The sequence below is a fragment of the Stenella coeruleoalba genome (assembly GCF_951394435.1).
Source record: "Stenella coeruleoalba genome assembly, chromosome: 16".
NCBI classification, from domain to species: Eukaryota; Metazoa; Chordata; class Mammalia; order Artiodactyla; family Delphinidae; genus Stenella; species Stenella coeruleoalba.
This window is the reverse complement of record NC_137162.1, coordinates 25,716,180-25,731,927: the sequence shown is the minus strand read 5'-3', so window position 1 is coordinate 25,731,927 and position 15,748 is coordinate 25,716,180. Positions and strand designations below refer to the sequence as shown.

At 44.4% G+C, this 15,748-nt stretch overlaps 1 protein-coding gene across 4 annotated transcripts in view; it reads left to right on the top strand.

The window, feature by feature from the left end:
* The first annotated feature begins 6,740 nt into the window (after positions 1 to 6,740).
* Positions 6,741 to 15,748, top strand: part of CNNM2 (cyclin and CBS domain divalent metal cation transport mediator 2) — a 140,344-nt gene continuing 131,336 nt past the window's right edge. For all 4 annotated transcript variants that reach the window (XM_079900796.1, XM_079900795.1, XM_079900794.1 and 1 more), the window contains exon 1: positions 6,741 to 8,726. In XM_079900796.1, coding sequence (XP_079756922.1) covers positions 7,106 to 8,726 — 1,621 coding nt within the window. In that variant the 5' untranslated portion in view covers positions 6,741 to 7,105. The remainder of the gene's footprint in view (positions 8,727 to 15,748) is intronic.

Sequence of the window (15,748 nt, the reverse complement as noted above, 5' to 3'; positions counted from 1 at the left end):
TTCCCAAATTTTAAAATATAGAATTAAAAAGGGAAATAATTACTATAAAAGTAAAGATAATGGTTACATCTAGGGTAGAGAACATGTGTGTGATCTGGAAGGGCTATATAGGGGTTTTCTCAACTAGGGGGTGGCTCCCGTTACCATTATAAACAATTACAAAGTGAACATAAGGGGCTTCCCTGGTGGCACAGTGGTTGGGAATCCGCCTACCAATGCAGGGGACACAGGTTCGAGCCCTGGTCCGGGAAGATCCCACATGCTGTGGAGCAACTAAGCCCATGCACCACAACTACTGAGCCTGAGCTCTAGAGCCCACGAGCCACAACTACTGAGCCTACGTGCCACAACTACTGAAGCCTGCGCATCTAGAGCCTGTGCTCCGCAACAAGAGAAGCCACTGCAGTGAGAATCCCACGCACTGCAACAAAGAGTAGCCCCCGCTCGCTGCAACTAGAGGAAGCCAGCGCACAGCAGCGAAGACCCAATGCAGCCAAAAATAAATAAATTAAAAAACAACAACAACAAAGTGAACATAATCTTTGCCTGGGACTGTCCTAGTTAGCTTCAAACTAGGTTAATTACTGATAGTACCTTTTTTTCCACTCTTAAACAGGTTCTGTTTTAAATGATAAATTATGTGGTCAGCTACTATACATTTATGCTTTATGAACCTTTATATATGTTTATTATATGTCAAAAACTTTTTTAAAGTTAAAAAATATATATCCAGAAATCTGACCTATGTTCAGGGGGCCAAGGCCCACCTGGGAAACCTTGTGTTTGCTCTAAGAATCATGATTACTGCACAGACCACCGTGGCCACAGCTGTGATTCAGGTGTGGACTTCCAGAGTTGGGGGTTGTGGTGTTCCATCTTGGTTTTCTGGGGGCTTCTGTGGCATGAGATAGTCGTCTCTGTTTGTTTGTCCTGTATGTTGCTGGAGAAGTGGTGTATCCCTTAGTCATAGTTGTGAAAGTCAGTCAAGATAATATGTGAGAAAGTGCTTTGTAAACTGTGAAGATTTTTTTCTACATGGAGTGGTAGGAGTTCCCTAAATCCAATTGGCAGGCAGGGCCTCAGCATCGCTGCACTGGCACCTGTCAGTTAATCTTCTTGTAATACAGCTCCTCTACTTAGAACATTCTATAGCTCCTGAAGAATGAAATCTAAACTCCTAAACTTGGCATTCAACCCACCCCAACCAACTTTCCAACATTATTCTTGCTGTTCCTCTTCAAGGGCCATAGAACCAAATTCAAGCATATGGTGTTCTAAAGATGCTGCTCCCTTTCCAACCTCATCTCACACTTTTCTCTCCAGTAGAATGCCTTTTTCCTCTTTCTTCTCTCTCAATCCCTTTTTCTTGGACTGAATATTTGTCCCTCCTCCTTGCATTCATATATCGAAGCCCTAACCCCCAGAGTGCTTGTATTTGGAGATGAAGCCTCTAAGGAAGTAATTAAGGTTACATGAGGCCATAAGGATGGGGCCCTGATCCAACAGGATTAGTGTCCTTATAAGAGATACCAGTGAGCTCTTGCTCTCTCTCCATGTATGCACTCAGAGGAAAGGCCGCTTGAGGACAAAGGGGTCATCTGCAAGTCAGGAAGAGAGCTCTCACCAACAACCGACCTCACAGGACCTTGATCTGGGACTTCAGACTCCAGAACTGTGAGAAAATAAATTTCTGTTGTTTAAGCCACCCAGTCTATGGTATTTTGTTAGGATAGAGCAGACTAAAACACCGGTTCTTTGAGTAGCTTTTTCATCTGCATATCTAAAAATGTCTCTATTCTAACCTATTTTTAGTTCCTCTGGGATACCTATTTGTTTATTTTAAATATCTCAAAGACCAACTCAAAGACCATGGAGCTTCCCTCAATTCCTGCATTTTATTTTGTATTTCTTTTTAAGACATTCGATGTTCTATCCTGCACTATGTAGTTATTTAGTACATGTTTGCTGACCTCCTTACTAGTAAGTTTTTGGGGTAACCTCTGATTCAATATTATAGCTCCACAATGCCTAGTACAGCGCCTGGAGCTTATTAGATACACAATCTATATAAGTTGAATGAGGGAACAAATGAATGAAAAAGAAAAAAAGAAATGGGGTGAGAAATAAGACACAAACTTAAAGTTTAAAGAGGAAGCAGAGGGGCTTCCCTGGTGGTCCAATGGTTAAGAATCTGCCTTCCATTGCAGGGGACTTGGGTTCGATCTCTGATCAGGGAACTAAGATCCCACATGTCACGGGGCAACTAAGCCCGCGTGCCGCAACTACTGAGCCCACACGGTGCAACTCCTGAGCCCACGCACCTCAACTAGAAAGCCCGCATGCAGCAAACTACAGAGCCCACGTGCTCTGGAGCCAGCGTGCCACAACTAAGACCCGATGCAGCCAAATAAATAAATAAAATAAATATTAAAAAAAAAATAAAGAGGAAGCAGAGAATTGAGATGTGGTATTAATAAGTGGGAAGCAATAAGTTAAATCTTCAGTGTAGTGGTGTTTCAAATAAAACAAATAGGTATCTCAGAGGTACTAAAAATAGGAGAAGAATTCTTTCCCACTGAGGTCTGGCATGTTATTTGTCTATACATGGAGATCTGACTAATTATTATAGTAGAATTTTTGCTCCAGCTCCAAACAATTTGGAAAAAAGACCATAGGAATGAATTCAGCTGATATGGGAAAACTGGCATTTTATGACTAGAGCCATAATCACAAATTAGAGCTCTGGTATCAGACCCAGGGCTCAGAATTGGACATTTAGGATCTGTTCTTTTCCCTGCAGTCTCATCCCTAGTTACCATCCTCCTGTCAGAGTCTGCCTTATCTCCCACCTCTTCCTCACTCCCCAAATGTAGTTTTTAAATTTAGATTGTTGGATGGGCAATATTCACATGGATCAACATTTTAAAACCTAAAATCGCAACCTGGGTTGAGTGTTTTAGTCGCAATGATAAGGATAATGGAGCTCAGAACATTTCTTTGTCCAAGACTGAGCTGGAGACTGCAACTGGGGTGGCACAGCAGTCAGAAAGAACACCCTAAAAGATCCTAGGAAGTCCCGCAGTCGCAGGGCCTGGCAGTCAGGAGGATAGGGGGCCTGGAGCAGGGCAAACAGTGGACTTGGAGCAGCAGAAGGATACTTCTTGGGGCTGCCCCATGGAGGTTTAGGAGGAGCCGGCTCCCTGGGAGGATAGTGGGTGTGGGGTGCTGTCCAGTGCACCGTGAAGGGAGGGGGCAGGGGCCAGGATGGAGGGCGGAGAGGGAGGGAAGAGCTGGCAGAATGGGAAGTGGCAGGGGGCCACCCACCATCGGCAGGGATTCGCTGTCAAGGAGCTTGCACCCTTCTCAAAGGAGGAAGCTTTTGTCACAACTCTGTAAAAAAGCCATGTTTTCCCTTCTCTTTCTCCACAGTGACTATGTCCAGAAAATATCTAGCAAAGGAGGGAAATAGGAAAACCCAAAACAAAAAGCCTGAAAAAGAGAAGGCAAACTGCATTGCTGACTTTATTTTGTTTTGTTTGCCCTCTGTTGTGAAAAGTTCTCATTTGAGCTAAAAGCGTTCTATGTCTTTAAACAAGTGGACAGTGTTGTTTCAGGGGGAGCAGGTTTGGTTGGAGGGAAAGTTTGGGCAACTGGAGCATCACCCAGTTCCTGTTTTTCCTCAAAAGATCCGGTGCTTTGGTGAGATTAAAATGTCACTGTTGAAGCAATAACTTTGAATATTTTTCTACAACTAGGCATTTTTTTTCCGGGGGGAAAAGCTTTCTGTATAAAATTAGAGCTTTATGTTGAGAAACCAGATGCGTAGAGAGCCATTGGTTGTTACTTGCTATCTTTAAAGTCAAACTCTAAAAGTCTTTTAGGTCTGGATGCAGCGCCTTCCCAAATCTCTGAACCTGCAGACATGGGAGCATATTCCATGCAGATGAGAAAACTGAACAGGTACCCTTCCCCTTGAGGATCCAGTAAAGGATTCTAGCAAGAGAGGGTTGGTTAGGGAAGGTATTTGCTAGGAGGTTCTGCTTTACCTAAATGATGTGCTGAAGGTCAAAGTCAGAACCTACCTAGGATTAGACATCCACAGCAACCAGTTAGCAGTCTTGAGGTTTTTGTAGCCCTTTCTGGAGGTGAAACCTCCTAATCACTGGACGCCCAGGAAATTCCCTACATGGAGACTATGATGCCCCCCTTCCTACCACCACTGCCACTCAGGATGAACGTCAAATTCACACAGGGGACTGCTGAGCTTGTGTGTGAATGTGAACTTGGCTGGTTTTATATTGTAAATTGTCTTGATGGGTGCTTTCTGACATTTTGCTAGGAACTTCTAACTTGCTTCTAAATTGCTGAATGCCACACTTTCCTGACTGTTCTAGCTTTTTCTGAAATGCACAGGAAATGTCTGTAGGTTTGGCAAGCTTCTCCCCACCCCCATCTCCACACTCTTATTCTGAAAGTGTACATTCAGCATTTAAGAGCCTTTAATCATCTTCCCTCTTAGCTCCCTTACACACACTTGTACTCACACTTTTTATGAAGTTAAAACAGTTTTATTTTCAATCAGTTGACTTAGAAAAGGACTGTATCTATCCTTTGTCACATACCCCTAAAAAGCTCAACTTTTCTTCCAAACTTTGATAATGTTATTTTTATAAATGCATGCCGAGTGTGTGAATCAGGGTTTTTAAAATATAAACTTGTTTCTCAGATATAGCAGTATGAGAATTGTGGGTGGGAGAAGCAGCATGAGAAGCTGAAGGGCTGGAAACTAGATTGGGGGCATTATTTGAAATAATCAGAATAAAAATTCTTTCACTTCTTTAACATTCTACAAGTACTGTTCCGAGCATCTACCATTGTTCTAGGCCCTGATGATACAGCAGTGAACAAAACAGACAAAATCCTTGCCCTCAGGAAGCTTAAGTTCTAGTAGAAGGAGACAGATGTAAACTAAATTAAGGAAAATACAGTAGAGATGGAGTATAGGGAGTGCTTGTTCACAAGTTTATGAAGGTGGCCTTTGGGACTTCCCTGGTGGTCCTGTGGGTAAGACTCTGTGCTCCCAATGCAGGGGGCCCAGGTTCGATCCCTGGTAGGGAAGCTAGGTCCCACATGCATGCTGCAACTAAGAAGTCTGCGTGCTACAACTAAGAGTCTGCATGCCACAAATAAGAGTCCACATGCCGCAACTAAACATGCCGCAATGAAGATCCTGCATGCTGCAACTAAGACCCAGCACAGCCAAAATAAATAGGTAAATGAATGAATAAATAGATAAATATTAAAGGTGGCCTTTGAACAATCTTGAAGGAGGTGGACTAACGTTCTATGCTGACATCTGGGGGAAGAGAGTCACAGGCACAGGAAACAGCTGCACGTGCACAGGCTCCCTGAAGGAGCATCCCTGGAGAGAAGGAACAACAGCCAGAAGAAATCTGGCTGGAGCAGCAGGTGATGAGGTTATAGAAGAAAGTGGGTGGGCAGCAGCTCTTTTAGAGCCTTGTCAGATATTGTAGCTACCAGTGGCTTTTACTGTGATGAGTTGGGAAGCCAGAGTAGGGTTTCAAACAAGGAAGGGACAGCGTCTTATTTAACAAGACCACTCTGGCTGCTGGGTTGAGAAGGGAAGCGGGCAGGTGTAGAAGAGCAGAGACCAGTGAGGAGGCCACTGCAATCATCTCTACTAGAAATTAATAAAAAATGTTTGATTGGTTTACATAAAGGGAAGAAAATGTGCTTGCAGAATACAAAAAAAAAAAAAAGGAAACAATTCTTTTTCAGATGCTTAAGTTGCAAGAAAAAAAACCCACTTTGCCAACAACTTTGCTACTGCATCTCCTCCAGATACAGAATGGGCTTGGGAGTCCTAGGTCTTCAGGGTGTTTTTCTCCTGAGTGACCGATGAACCTAGCTGGGTTTGGTCAGTGTGTTTAAGAATGAGCCTTTATGGATCTGCTTAGTATGTCTGCCCCGTCCCATTTCCCAAATTCGCCCGAGTCCCAGTTAGAAATACAGATTCCTGGGTCCTACCCATTCAGTAAATATGGAATGGGGCCAGGGACTTTCAGTAAGAAAATGAAGGGATTCTTAGGACTTGGAAGATGGGGAACTACTTTAATTTCCGCACCTCCCGCTCACCGTGTGGGGTTTGCGACGGACCTGGAAAGCGTTGCAGGGCGCCCGTGATACCGGCAGGTGGCGCCACCTGACCGTGAGCTGCAGAGGGCGCTTGTCTCTTAGGGATAGGCGAGAGGCTCCAGCAGACCGGGTCTGTGCGGTGCTGGGGCCCACCGGCCACCGCTTATCCCGAGTGGAGAGGCGCGCACGAATAAATAAGGGGAGCACGGCCTGTGGCTCGGCTTCATTTTAGGGTACTGTGCATCTTAAGCCTCCCTAGTCGGCTTCTTGGGCTCCTGGGGCAGGAAGGCGCAGCCTCTCTGCACGGGCATTGAGCACGCGGAAGCCGGCAGCGTGGCGCAGCGAGAACCAGCCGCCTCGGGCCGCCTCGGGACATTAGTCCAGCGGGGCAACCCAAGGGCCGGGATGTACTACCGAGGTCCCTCCGGGCTGTCGGACTCGCGAATGGCCCCTTTTCATTGGCAGCCGGAGGTAGGGCCCCGCCCCCTTTCGTACAGCTCTCATCTGTGACTGGCTCTCGGGCACCGGCTGGCCACACCTCCTCCCCTCGCACATACACAAGAGTCACGCGCCTTTCAGCTGGAAACTTGGCGTGCTGAGGAGGACGCTGGCCCTCGTCTCCCCACCCATTTATCTTGCCATTGGTTCGCGGCGCCGCTCACGGCCACGCCCCCATTCCAGCCCCCTGGCTGGGAGGGCGGACGCCCGCTCGTGATTAGCTAGCTGGTCTGCCTGCCTCTCGCAGGAGCGGCTGGTACTTCTCCCCCCTCTCCCCCCTCCCGCCAGCCTCGAGGTTCCTGAGCTGGCCCAGGCCGAGTCAGTGTCAGTCAGGGAGGCGGACTGCTGAGCAGTGGGTGCGAACACTGCGTTGCAGTCTCGCCCAGGGGCCGGTGCCTGCGCTCGCGCCGCCGGGTGGGAAGGATGAAGCCGCAGCTGGAGCAGCCACCCTATGATTGGCTGGGGCACTTGTGAACCCGAAGTAAAGATGGCGGGCGGGCAGGCAGCCGCCGCACTGCCCACTTGGAAGATGGCGGCGCGCCGCAGCCTCAGCTCTCGCGGCCGGGGGGTCCTGCAGGCGGCGGCTGGACGGCTGTTGCCGCTGCTTCTGCTGAGCTGCTGCTGCGGCGCGGGCGGCTGCGCAGCGGCGGGCGAGAACGAGGAGACTGTGATCATCGGGTTGCGGCTGGAGGACACGAACGACGTGTCGTTCATGGAAGGGGGGGCGCTGCGGGTGAGCGAGCGGACCCGGGTCAAGCTGCGGGTGTACGGGCAGAACATCAACAACGAGACATGGTCCCGCATTGCTTTCACAGAGCATGAGCGGCGGCGCCACAGCCCGGGTGAGCGCGGGCTGGGGGGCCCTGCGCCGCCGGAGCCGGACAGCGGCCCCCAGCGCTGCGGCATCCGCACATCAGATATCATCATCTTGCCCCACATCATTCTCAATCGCCGTACATCAGGCATCATTGAGATCGAGATCAAACCGCTGCGCAAGATGGAGAAGAGCAAGTCCTATTACCTGTGCACGTCGCTCTCCACGCCAGCCCTGGGCGCCGGCGGCCCGGGGTCTGCGGGTGGCGCCGTCGGGGGCAAGGGCGGCTCCGGGGTGGCCGGGCTCCCGCCGCCCCCGTGGGCCGAGACCACCTGGATTTATCACGACGGCGAGGACACCAAGATGATCGTGGGGGAGGAGAAGAAGTTCCTGCTGCCTTTCTGGCTGCAGGTGATCTTCATTTCGCTGCTTCTGTGCCTATCGGGCATGTTCAGCGGCCTCAACCTGGGACTCATGGCCCTGGACCCGATGGAGCTGCGCATCGTGCAGAACTGCGGCACGGAGAAGGAGAAGAATTACGCCAAGCGCATCGAGCCCGTGCGCAGGCAGGGCAACTACCTGCTGTGCTCGCTGCTGCTGGGCAACGTGCTGGTCAACACCACGCTCACCATCCTGCTCGACGACATAGCTGGCTCAGGCCTCGTGGCGGTGGTGGTCTCCACCATCGGCATCGTCATTTTCGGGGAGATCGTGCCCCAGGCCATCTGCTCCCGGCACGGCCTGGCTGTGGGGGCCAACACCATCTTCCTCACCAAGTTTTTCATGATGATGACCTTCCCCGCCTCTTACCCCGTAAGCAAGCTGCTGGACTGCGTCCTGGGCCAGGAGATAGGCACCGTCTATAACCGGGAAAAACTGCTGGAGATGCTCCGGGTCACAGACCCCTACAACGACCTCGTAAAGGAGGAGCTGAACATCATCCAAGGGGCGCTGGAGCTCCGCACGAAGACCGTGGAGGACGTGATGACTCCCCTCCGGGACTGTTTCATGATCACCGGCGAAGCCATTCTGGACTTCAACACCATGTCGGAGATCATGGAGAGCGGCTACACTCGGATTCCAGTATTTGAGGGGGAGCGCTCCAACATCGTGGACCTCCTCTTTGTCAAAGACTTGGCCTTCGTGGATCCAGATGACTGTACTCCCCTGAAAACCATCACTAAATTTTATAACCACCCCTTGCACTTTGTTTTCAATGACACCAAGTTGGACGCTATGCTGGAAGAATTTAAGAAAGGTGGGAAATTTTGCTGTCTTTCATTGGCTTGCTCTTTCTCTCTCCATCCTCCTCCCTACTTGAGTCCTCTACCCTCAGAACAACCCCCCAAGGCGAATTGACCGGAATTTCTCTTCTCTTTTAATTGCAAAGTTGAAAGGATGGCATGGATTTGGGGATGGATTGAACTAGTAAGCGCTTCTAGGTTCTTTAAAAGCAGAAGACTGCCATCACTTGCTTTTTCCCATATCAAAAAGCAGGGTTCCTATTTTCTGTGCATGGTACTCTTCCCCCCTGCAGTCTGGTCTTGAGAGGTCTGCTGCATTCATTGCCCGGATTCTGAGTGGGTAGATGAAAGTAGGGACCTGCTCATGCCGTGCTATGCCATTTGGTTGACCTGTACTAATTGCAGGCATTTGGAAAACGTTTAAACAGCTTTTCTAAACCCTATACAATCACTGACGTTTCAGAGATTGGAAGTGCATTTTCAGTAGTTTCTGTTCCTGGTTGTCCGGTGACCTGTGGGAGAGATTAGGGTCCGCTTTGGAGAATACGGTATGGGATAAGCCAGGTATCACCAAAAAAATTCACTCATTTGGATGACTTGCCTTAGCTAGAAAAGAGGGTTTTTTTAAAAACTAAAGCTATTCGTTAATATATAACTTGGAAAGACTAGAGGTAAGTTAACCTTTTATGAGGCTCTATCTTACCTAGCTTTCTTCACTATTTGTTTATGTTTATCTGACAACAAATAAAATTTCCCAAACCAAGTGTGGTTTTGGCAGAAAGCTTGGACCTTTAACAATGGGATGAATTCCTCTATTATGGTTTATTTATTTCTTGAGACTTTCTGGTTTAAAAGCGTTCTTTTTAACCTTGATCACCTGGTGCATTAAATTGAAGCATGTCTCCAAGTCACTGTTCACTGTTCCAGGGAGTTTTGCCAGGGAAGAGAAGTGCAGAGTGTGGTGTGCTCACCTTTCTTGCATCGTGGTATTTTTGGTTTGTTTTACCATGTAATGAACAGGTAAATAGCAACTCATACTATTATCACTGAAATTCTAGCTTTAAAAACGTTTCCAGTAAATAGCTAGTTTTGTTATTTGAAAGCCAAGGGATACTGAGTTTTTAAATTGTTATGATGCTGGTGCATATTCATATATTATGTTAGAATGTGTGTGTGACCTTTAATGAACTTATAGTCCTCAAAGCTAACTCTTCCTTCTTCAAATAGGATTTTGATCACTGTTAGTGGTCTGTTCACTGAAAAAGGTCATGTGTAAGTGGTGACAGCTCACTGGATGTGATGATTTGAACATAGAGTGTGTAGTTGTCCTAATTCCATTTTCTTGCCTGAATGGTGTCCTCTCTGGAACAGAATCACATTGCGGTAATTTTCAGATAAAGGAATAGAGCAGAATGTGCTTCAGAGATTGGTAATTTGCATTTAAAAGCATAAGGAGATTCTTCTGGATTCTTAAACAGTAAAAAGAAAATGTCCATTATCTCTAGGTGACAAAGCTTCTTTTGGGACGTCATTATTCTTTCACTACTAAATTGTTAATTAGAGCATCTAACCAGTCTCTTCTTTCATTTTGCTGCAGTATCTGTAATATAGAAAAATATCTTGAAATGCTTGAAAATGGCTTTGAAATACTTTATTTTCTTTCTGTTGCTAAATTTCCCAATATTGATACAGATAATATAGTCTATGTTTTTTTATTATTATTCAGAATTTTTGCATATCTACTGATGGATTGGTAGCACTGGTGTGTACTCCCTGCTGAAGTCTTTTCTTCACTTCTGTATCTTTTTTCACTTTGAGAATTTAGTTCTGCACCTTGCAACTCATTAATCCTTCCCCTAACTCAAAATTTCAAAATTTGCATTATTTTGAAATTTGATTTTGATTGTCCTTGAACAGTTTTCCTATGATTTATTTTTACTAGGAACTTTTTCCTCTCCCCAAATTACTTCTCACAGTATTTTCTTTGAAATGGATCCTTTAAAGATTGAATTGCTAATATTTTCCCATGAATTAAAAAAAATGATTTTATTCTTGGCTGCGTTGCATCTTCGTTGCTGCATGCGGGCTTTCTCTAGTTGCAGCGAGTGGGGGCTACTCTTCGTTGTGGTGCGCAAGGCTTCTCATTGCAGTGGCTTCTCTCTGTTGTGGAGCATGGGCTCTAGGTGCACAGGCTTCAGTAGTTGTGGCGCACGGGCTCAGTAGTTGTGGCTCGCGGGCTCTAGAGCACAGGCTCAGTAGTTGAGGCACACGGGCTCAGTTGCTCCGTGGCATGTGGGATCTCCCCAGACCAGGGCTCAAACCTGTGTCCCCTGCATTGGGAGGTGGATTCTTAACCACTGCACCACCAGGGAAGCCCTCCCCTGAATTATATTAAAAAAAAATGCACAAGATGTTATTTTTGTCTGTAACCAGAATGATGTATTCAGTTAAGAAGATAGTACAGATTAAAGGTACATTCAAGCTAGTAGCATATTAGGGAGAGTGGGCAAAGAAAGTTGGTTGCAAATGGGAAATTTAAGCCATGATCTTAGAAGGATAGAGTGGGTGCTTGTTACTGAAACTGTAGGAATAACTAATTTTTCACCTTCCCTTCATTGATCTTTTTTTGATGAGTTTGGTCACTTTCACCTTACTAATAACTGTGATTTCTTTCTTTTGTGTTAGTTAAAATATTTCACCTGATTATTTTTTCTTTTTCATTTTCTAATTCAATTATGAAGTTATGTGAACAGTCAACCTGCTGTTGTTTTTCTCTGTTGAGTAATGGTGTGTGGGATGGTTTGAAGGCTTTTTCTTCTTTTTCCTCTTTCTTCTAACAACACCAACTGTAACTCTACCAAACTGGTTAGATCCTTAATCCAGATCTCATTGAAAATTATCCTTTCTAATTAAACATGTCTGCACTGAAGCCTTTCCTGGATAGAGCTCTACATCATTAGTCTGAATTATTCTTTACTAAGGAGGGGGAAATTTTCTGTAGTGTGGAAAGAAATGAAAAGCTACCTTTATGTAGTGTATGTAAATGTCTTCTTTCTAATGATTAGAAGTTTTTGCCTGGCTGCCAGGAAACTTACACCTTTACTTGAGGTTGGAAGACAGTAATTATGCTAATTTTTACAGTTAGCTTACTATTATTATTGCCTGTTTATTTACTCTCTACCAGGTACAGGGCTTAGTGCTTTACATGAATCACCTTGTTTAAATCTGATAGCTGAGCAAAGCATCATCTCCATCTTACAAATGAGGAAATTGAGGCATACGTGAAATGATGTGTTCAAGGTCATTCAGTAGTTTGTTGATTTGGGGTTTTAACTTGGTCTGTGTCACAGCCAAACCTGCCCTCCTAACCATTCTATTATGCTGATCCCCTTGATCCTGATTTTACATTTCTGTTTTAATTGAATGTGAGGTTTGGTCAACGCATTGCCTCAGGGCTTGTTGAGAGCAACAAACACAGAAAGGTATTTAGACATATATATGGCCTTAAACCCAGTGCTTCTGTGATGTTGTACCTAACAGTTGGTGTCCCCACTTTCACTGTTAAATCAATTTTTGGCCTGTATGACCCTAAATCTAAACAATTCCATTTCCACTATTTGCAGGTCAAGCGTCAAGATTCACTTTGACAGTGTTTTATGCTAACACTGTGGTGTTTGACTAATAGCTAAAGTATGTAGTCATGTTTCACTCTTAGTCTCATATCTGTTTGTGTTGCAAGGCTGACCCAAACACAGTTTTGTGTTTCAGTCTTGATTTTATTTACATCTTTTGTAGCGACTTATGTGACAAATGGTTGCCAGTGAGCATCCTGTACAGCCCTGCCCCGCTGTGGTCCACGCCATCAGTCTTTTTCTTTTGTGAGTTTTATAGTTATTTATAAATCTAAAACAGAGAGTAAAAGTAAATCCCACTAGTGGATTATGAGAATTTTGGAAAAACTGTCTAAAGCAACGTAGTGTAGAGGAAGGAAGAGTTAAATAAGGTTGCTACCTTTGTGTGCAGAAAGTGCCCTGGACGCTCTCCCTATACCTGACAAAACCTTCCTAACAAAAGGTAGTGGTCTCTGAGCCACCCAGTTGGTTGTTTGTTTTGCTTTGTTTTGTTTCTTTTAGCTTTGTAACAATTGCATTCCAGTATTGCAGAGCTCGCTGTTTCATAGCTGCTAGAGACAGGTTGTTTTTTAGCTTTTTTAAAACTAGGAACAGGTAAGCTCATCAGATAATGTTCTTTAAGGGAAGAACGCAATGTGTAGTTTTCACTTAAAACATTTGGGGTACAATTCTCTCTTCCTATAACACAAGTCTTTCCATATTAATGTGCTGAAAGTTTAATATTTAAAACTTTTTTCCTCACCAAATAAAGTGTTCCACTTGCCTAGAATCTAGGAGGATGTCTTTATTGATGTTTAAAAGTATGAATGGTGTTGATGGTGAAGGGATGGATGTATTTGTTTCTTTGATCTTGTATGTTTATTAACTTTTTGCAGTAACACATGTGATACTGTTATAATTTTGCATATTTTTAGAACATCATTTTGAAACATCCAGATAGTATAGAAACAGAGCTGGAAGGCAGGCAGCTCATGGCTCATCCAGTCCAGTGTTTGTGAAGGTTACCAGATGATAAAACTTACTTGGATCACTTATTAAGAACTAGTTCCTAAGCCTCACTCAGAGACGTCCTCAACCAGAATCTCTTAGGGAAGGGGGTTTGGAATCCATACTGTTAATAGTTACCCTGAGGTAATTCTTGTGATTAGGTGAGTTTAGGAAACATTGGTCTAGTCAACCTCTTAACTAAGGAAAGTAAACCCTGAGGAGAGAAAGCTAAGTGACTTGCTTAGGGCTACCCACCTAGCTAGTAGCATCAACAGGACTAGAACCTATGTCCCTGACTCTAGCATGGAGTTCTAGCATGGAGTTCTCTCCATTCCAACAAGCAGGACTTCTGGTTCCAAGTTCAAGGTACCTTTAAACTCTTGTTAGAGTTAAAGGCAGCCGCATCACTGAAAAAGCAAATGTATAGGTTTGCCATTGGTTTTATTTGCCTTGTGATTTTGATGTCAATATTTTTGATATGCAGCATTCAAACCATCTTTGACAGGCATTTTGTTACATGGAAAATAAGTCTGAATGTGTGACCTCATTTTATTTTAGTTTACTTTGAGTTTTTTTACTCTCCTAAGGTTAGACTACGAGTGTGTTTTAAGAAATGGGTCTTGATATCTAGATTGAAGCCTCAGGTAGTTCAGTGTAAGCTATTTCTTTTTACTTTGAGTTAACTTGTTTTAGATATCCTCGAATGATTTTGTTGTTGTTGTTGTTATTTCTTCTGTGAGAGTAATGAAGATTGGATTTGGGACTATGGGGTGAAACTTCTTTGGCGCTTTTAATTTTTGTTCAAGGTACAGGTCTGTGAAGTTTCCACTGAAATAGTCATCAAAGCATTTGAAGCATGTGTTCCATTCATACATCTATGGGCCCCTTTTTTCAGGTTTTTTATAATGTGAGCTAAATTCTTTCAGATGATGCAGTCTGACTTGGGGGTTATTTGTGTTAGAATCACCGAAGCCTTTTAGGTCAGTAGACACCATAGTTGAATATCAGCTCTGACTTAGTATGATCTGGACAAAACAGGAAAGGATCTTGTTTTGCTTTTTCTCTTGGTTTTTATGGGGATTACGTAGCGCCTGCCCCTTCCCCTCAAAAGGGCCTCAGAATTATTTAAATTCTGAAACATTCCAAACTACTGTAACGTACCCGTGAATTTTAATTATTAGCAAACCTAAACAAGTTTAAAATATTTTTAACCAGGAAAATGCACAAAATAGACTGAGCCAACATAATATTTTATGGTTTTATTTGCTTTTGAACTACTTAAACTTTTAAGAACAAACCTCTGGACTCGAATTAGATGTTTACAAAACTTTAGTTACATATAAAGTAGTATGTTTCTTTCTAAAGGGCCCTTTTCTCTAAATGCATGTATTTTAATTGGTAGTCAGCATCAATTCCAGTAAGATTTGCTTGGCGTATAAAGAACATTTATTAAACTAAATACATGGAAATGGATGACTGGGATTGAATACAATTTTAGTATTGTCTTTTCATCATCTTTTTCTCAGAACACAAATGCGAAACCCCAAATCCTACCAACACTGCAAAGGAGAGACAATAAGAAGCATTCTTTCTTTCAAATCACATCACTGGCACCTCCAGAATGTCTACATAGAGAGATGTTAGGGGTGGCAGGCTGTGGAAGGGGAAGAAAGGGGACTAAGAACAAGCGTCTTCTGTAGATGATGTTTATTAGACTGGCTTAGGGCTTGATGAAGATAATGGGGGTGCTGACCCTCCCCCACTTTTACATCTGTGCAACCGTTGATCATAAATATTGCTGTAATGATGGTGAGATCCTCATTTCTTCATACTTAACCCCCCCTTGCTGTCAGACCTAGGTGGGATTTTTTTTTTTTTAAATTCACATCCCGTGAATTTTAAAATTCACCTGCTAGCATAAAGGTTAAGAAAAATGTGCTCTTCCTGGATCTACTTTGGACAAGTAACTTAACCTCTTTAAGCCTCAGTTTTTTCCATAGTAAAATGGGATATTTTGTAACTCATAAGGTGCTCAGTAAGGATTCATGTGATAATGAACATGAAAATGCTTCTAGTAGTACTTGGCGCTTAGTGCTCAGTCCACCGTTATCTTTATGTAATGGCTCTGTAGACTCTTCCACGTTGTTCTTGGTCTTTCTCTAGACTAAAGATTGCAAGTCAAGAGAGACGCCTTGGGCCATGTGTGCTGACAGTTGTTATGAATGTTGAAATCTTTTTTTTTTGGCCGCTGCGGTTGGCGGGATACTAGTTCCCCAACCAGGGATTGAACACGGGCCACGGCAGTGAAAGCGCCGAGTCCTAACCGCTGGACCGCCAGGGAGTTACCCTGGATGTTGAAATCTTGAAAGTGGCTAATTGTTAGGTTTTTCTTTTTATTGTGATTGAATTCTAGGCTT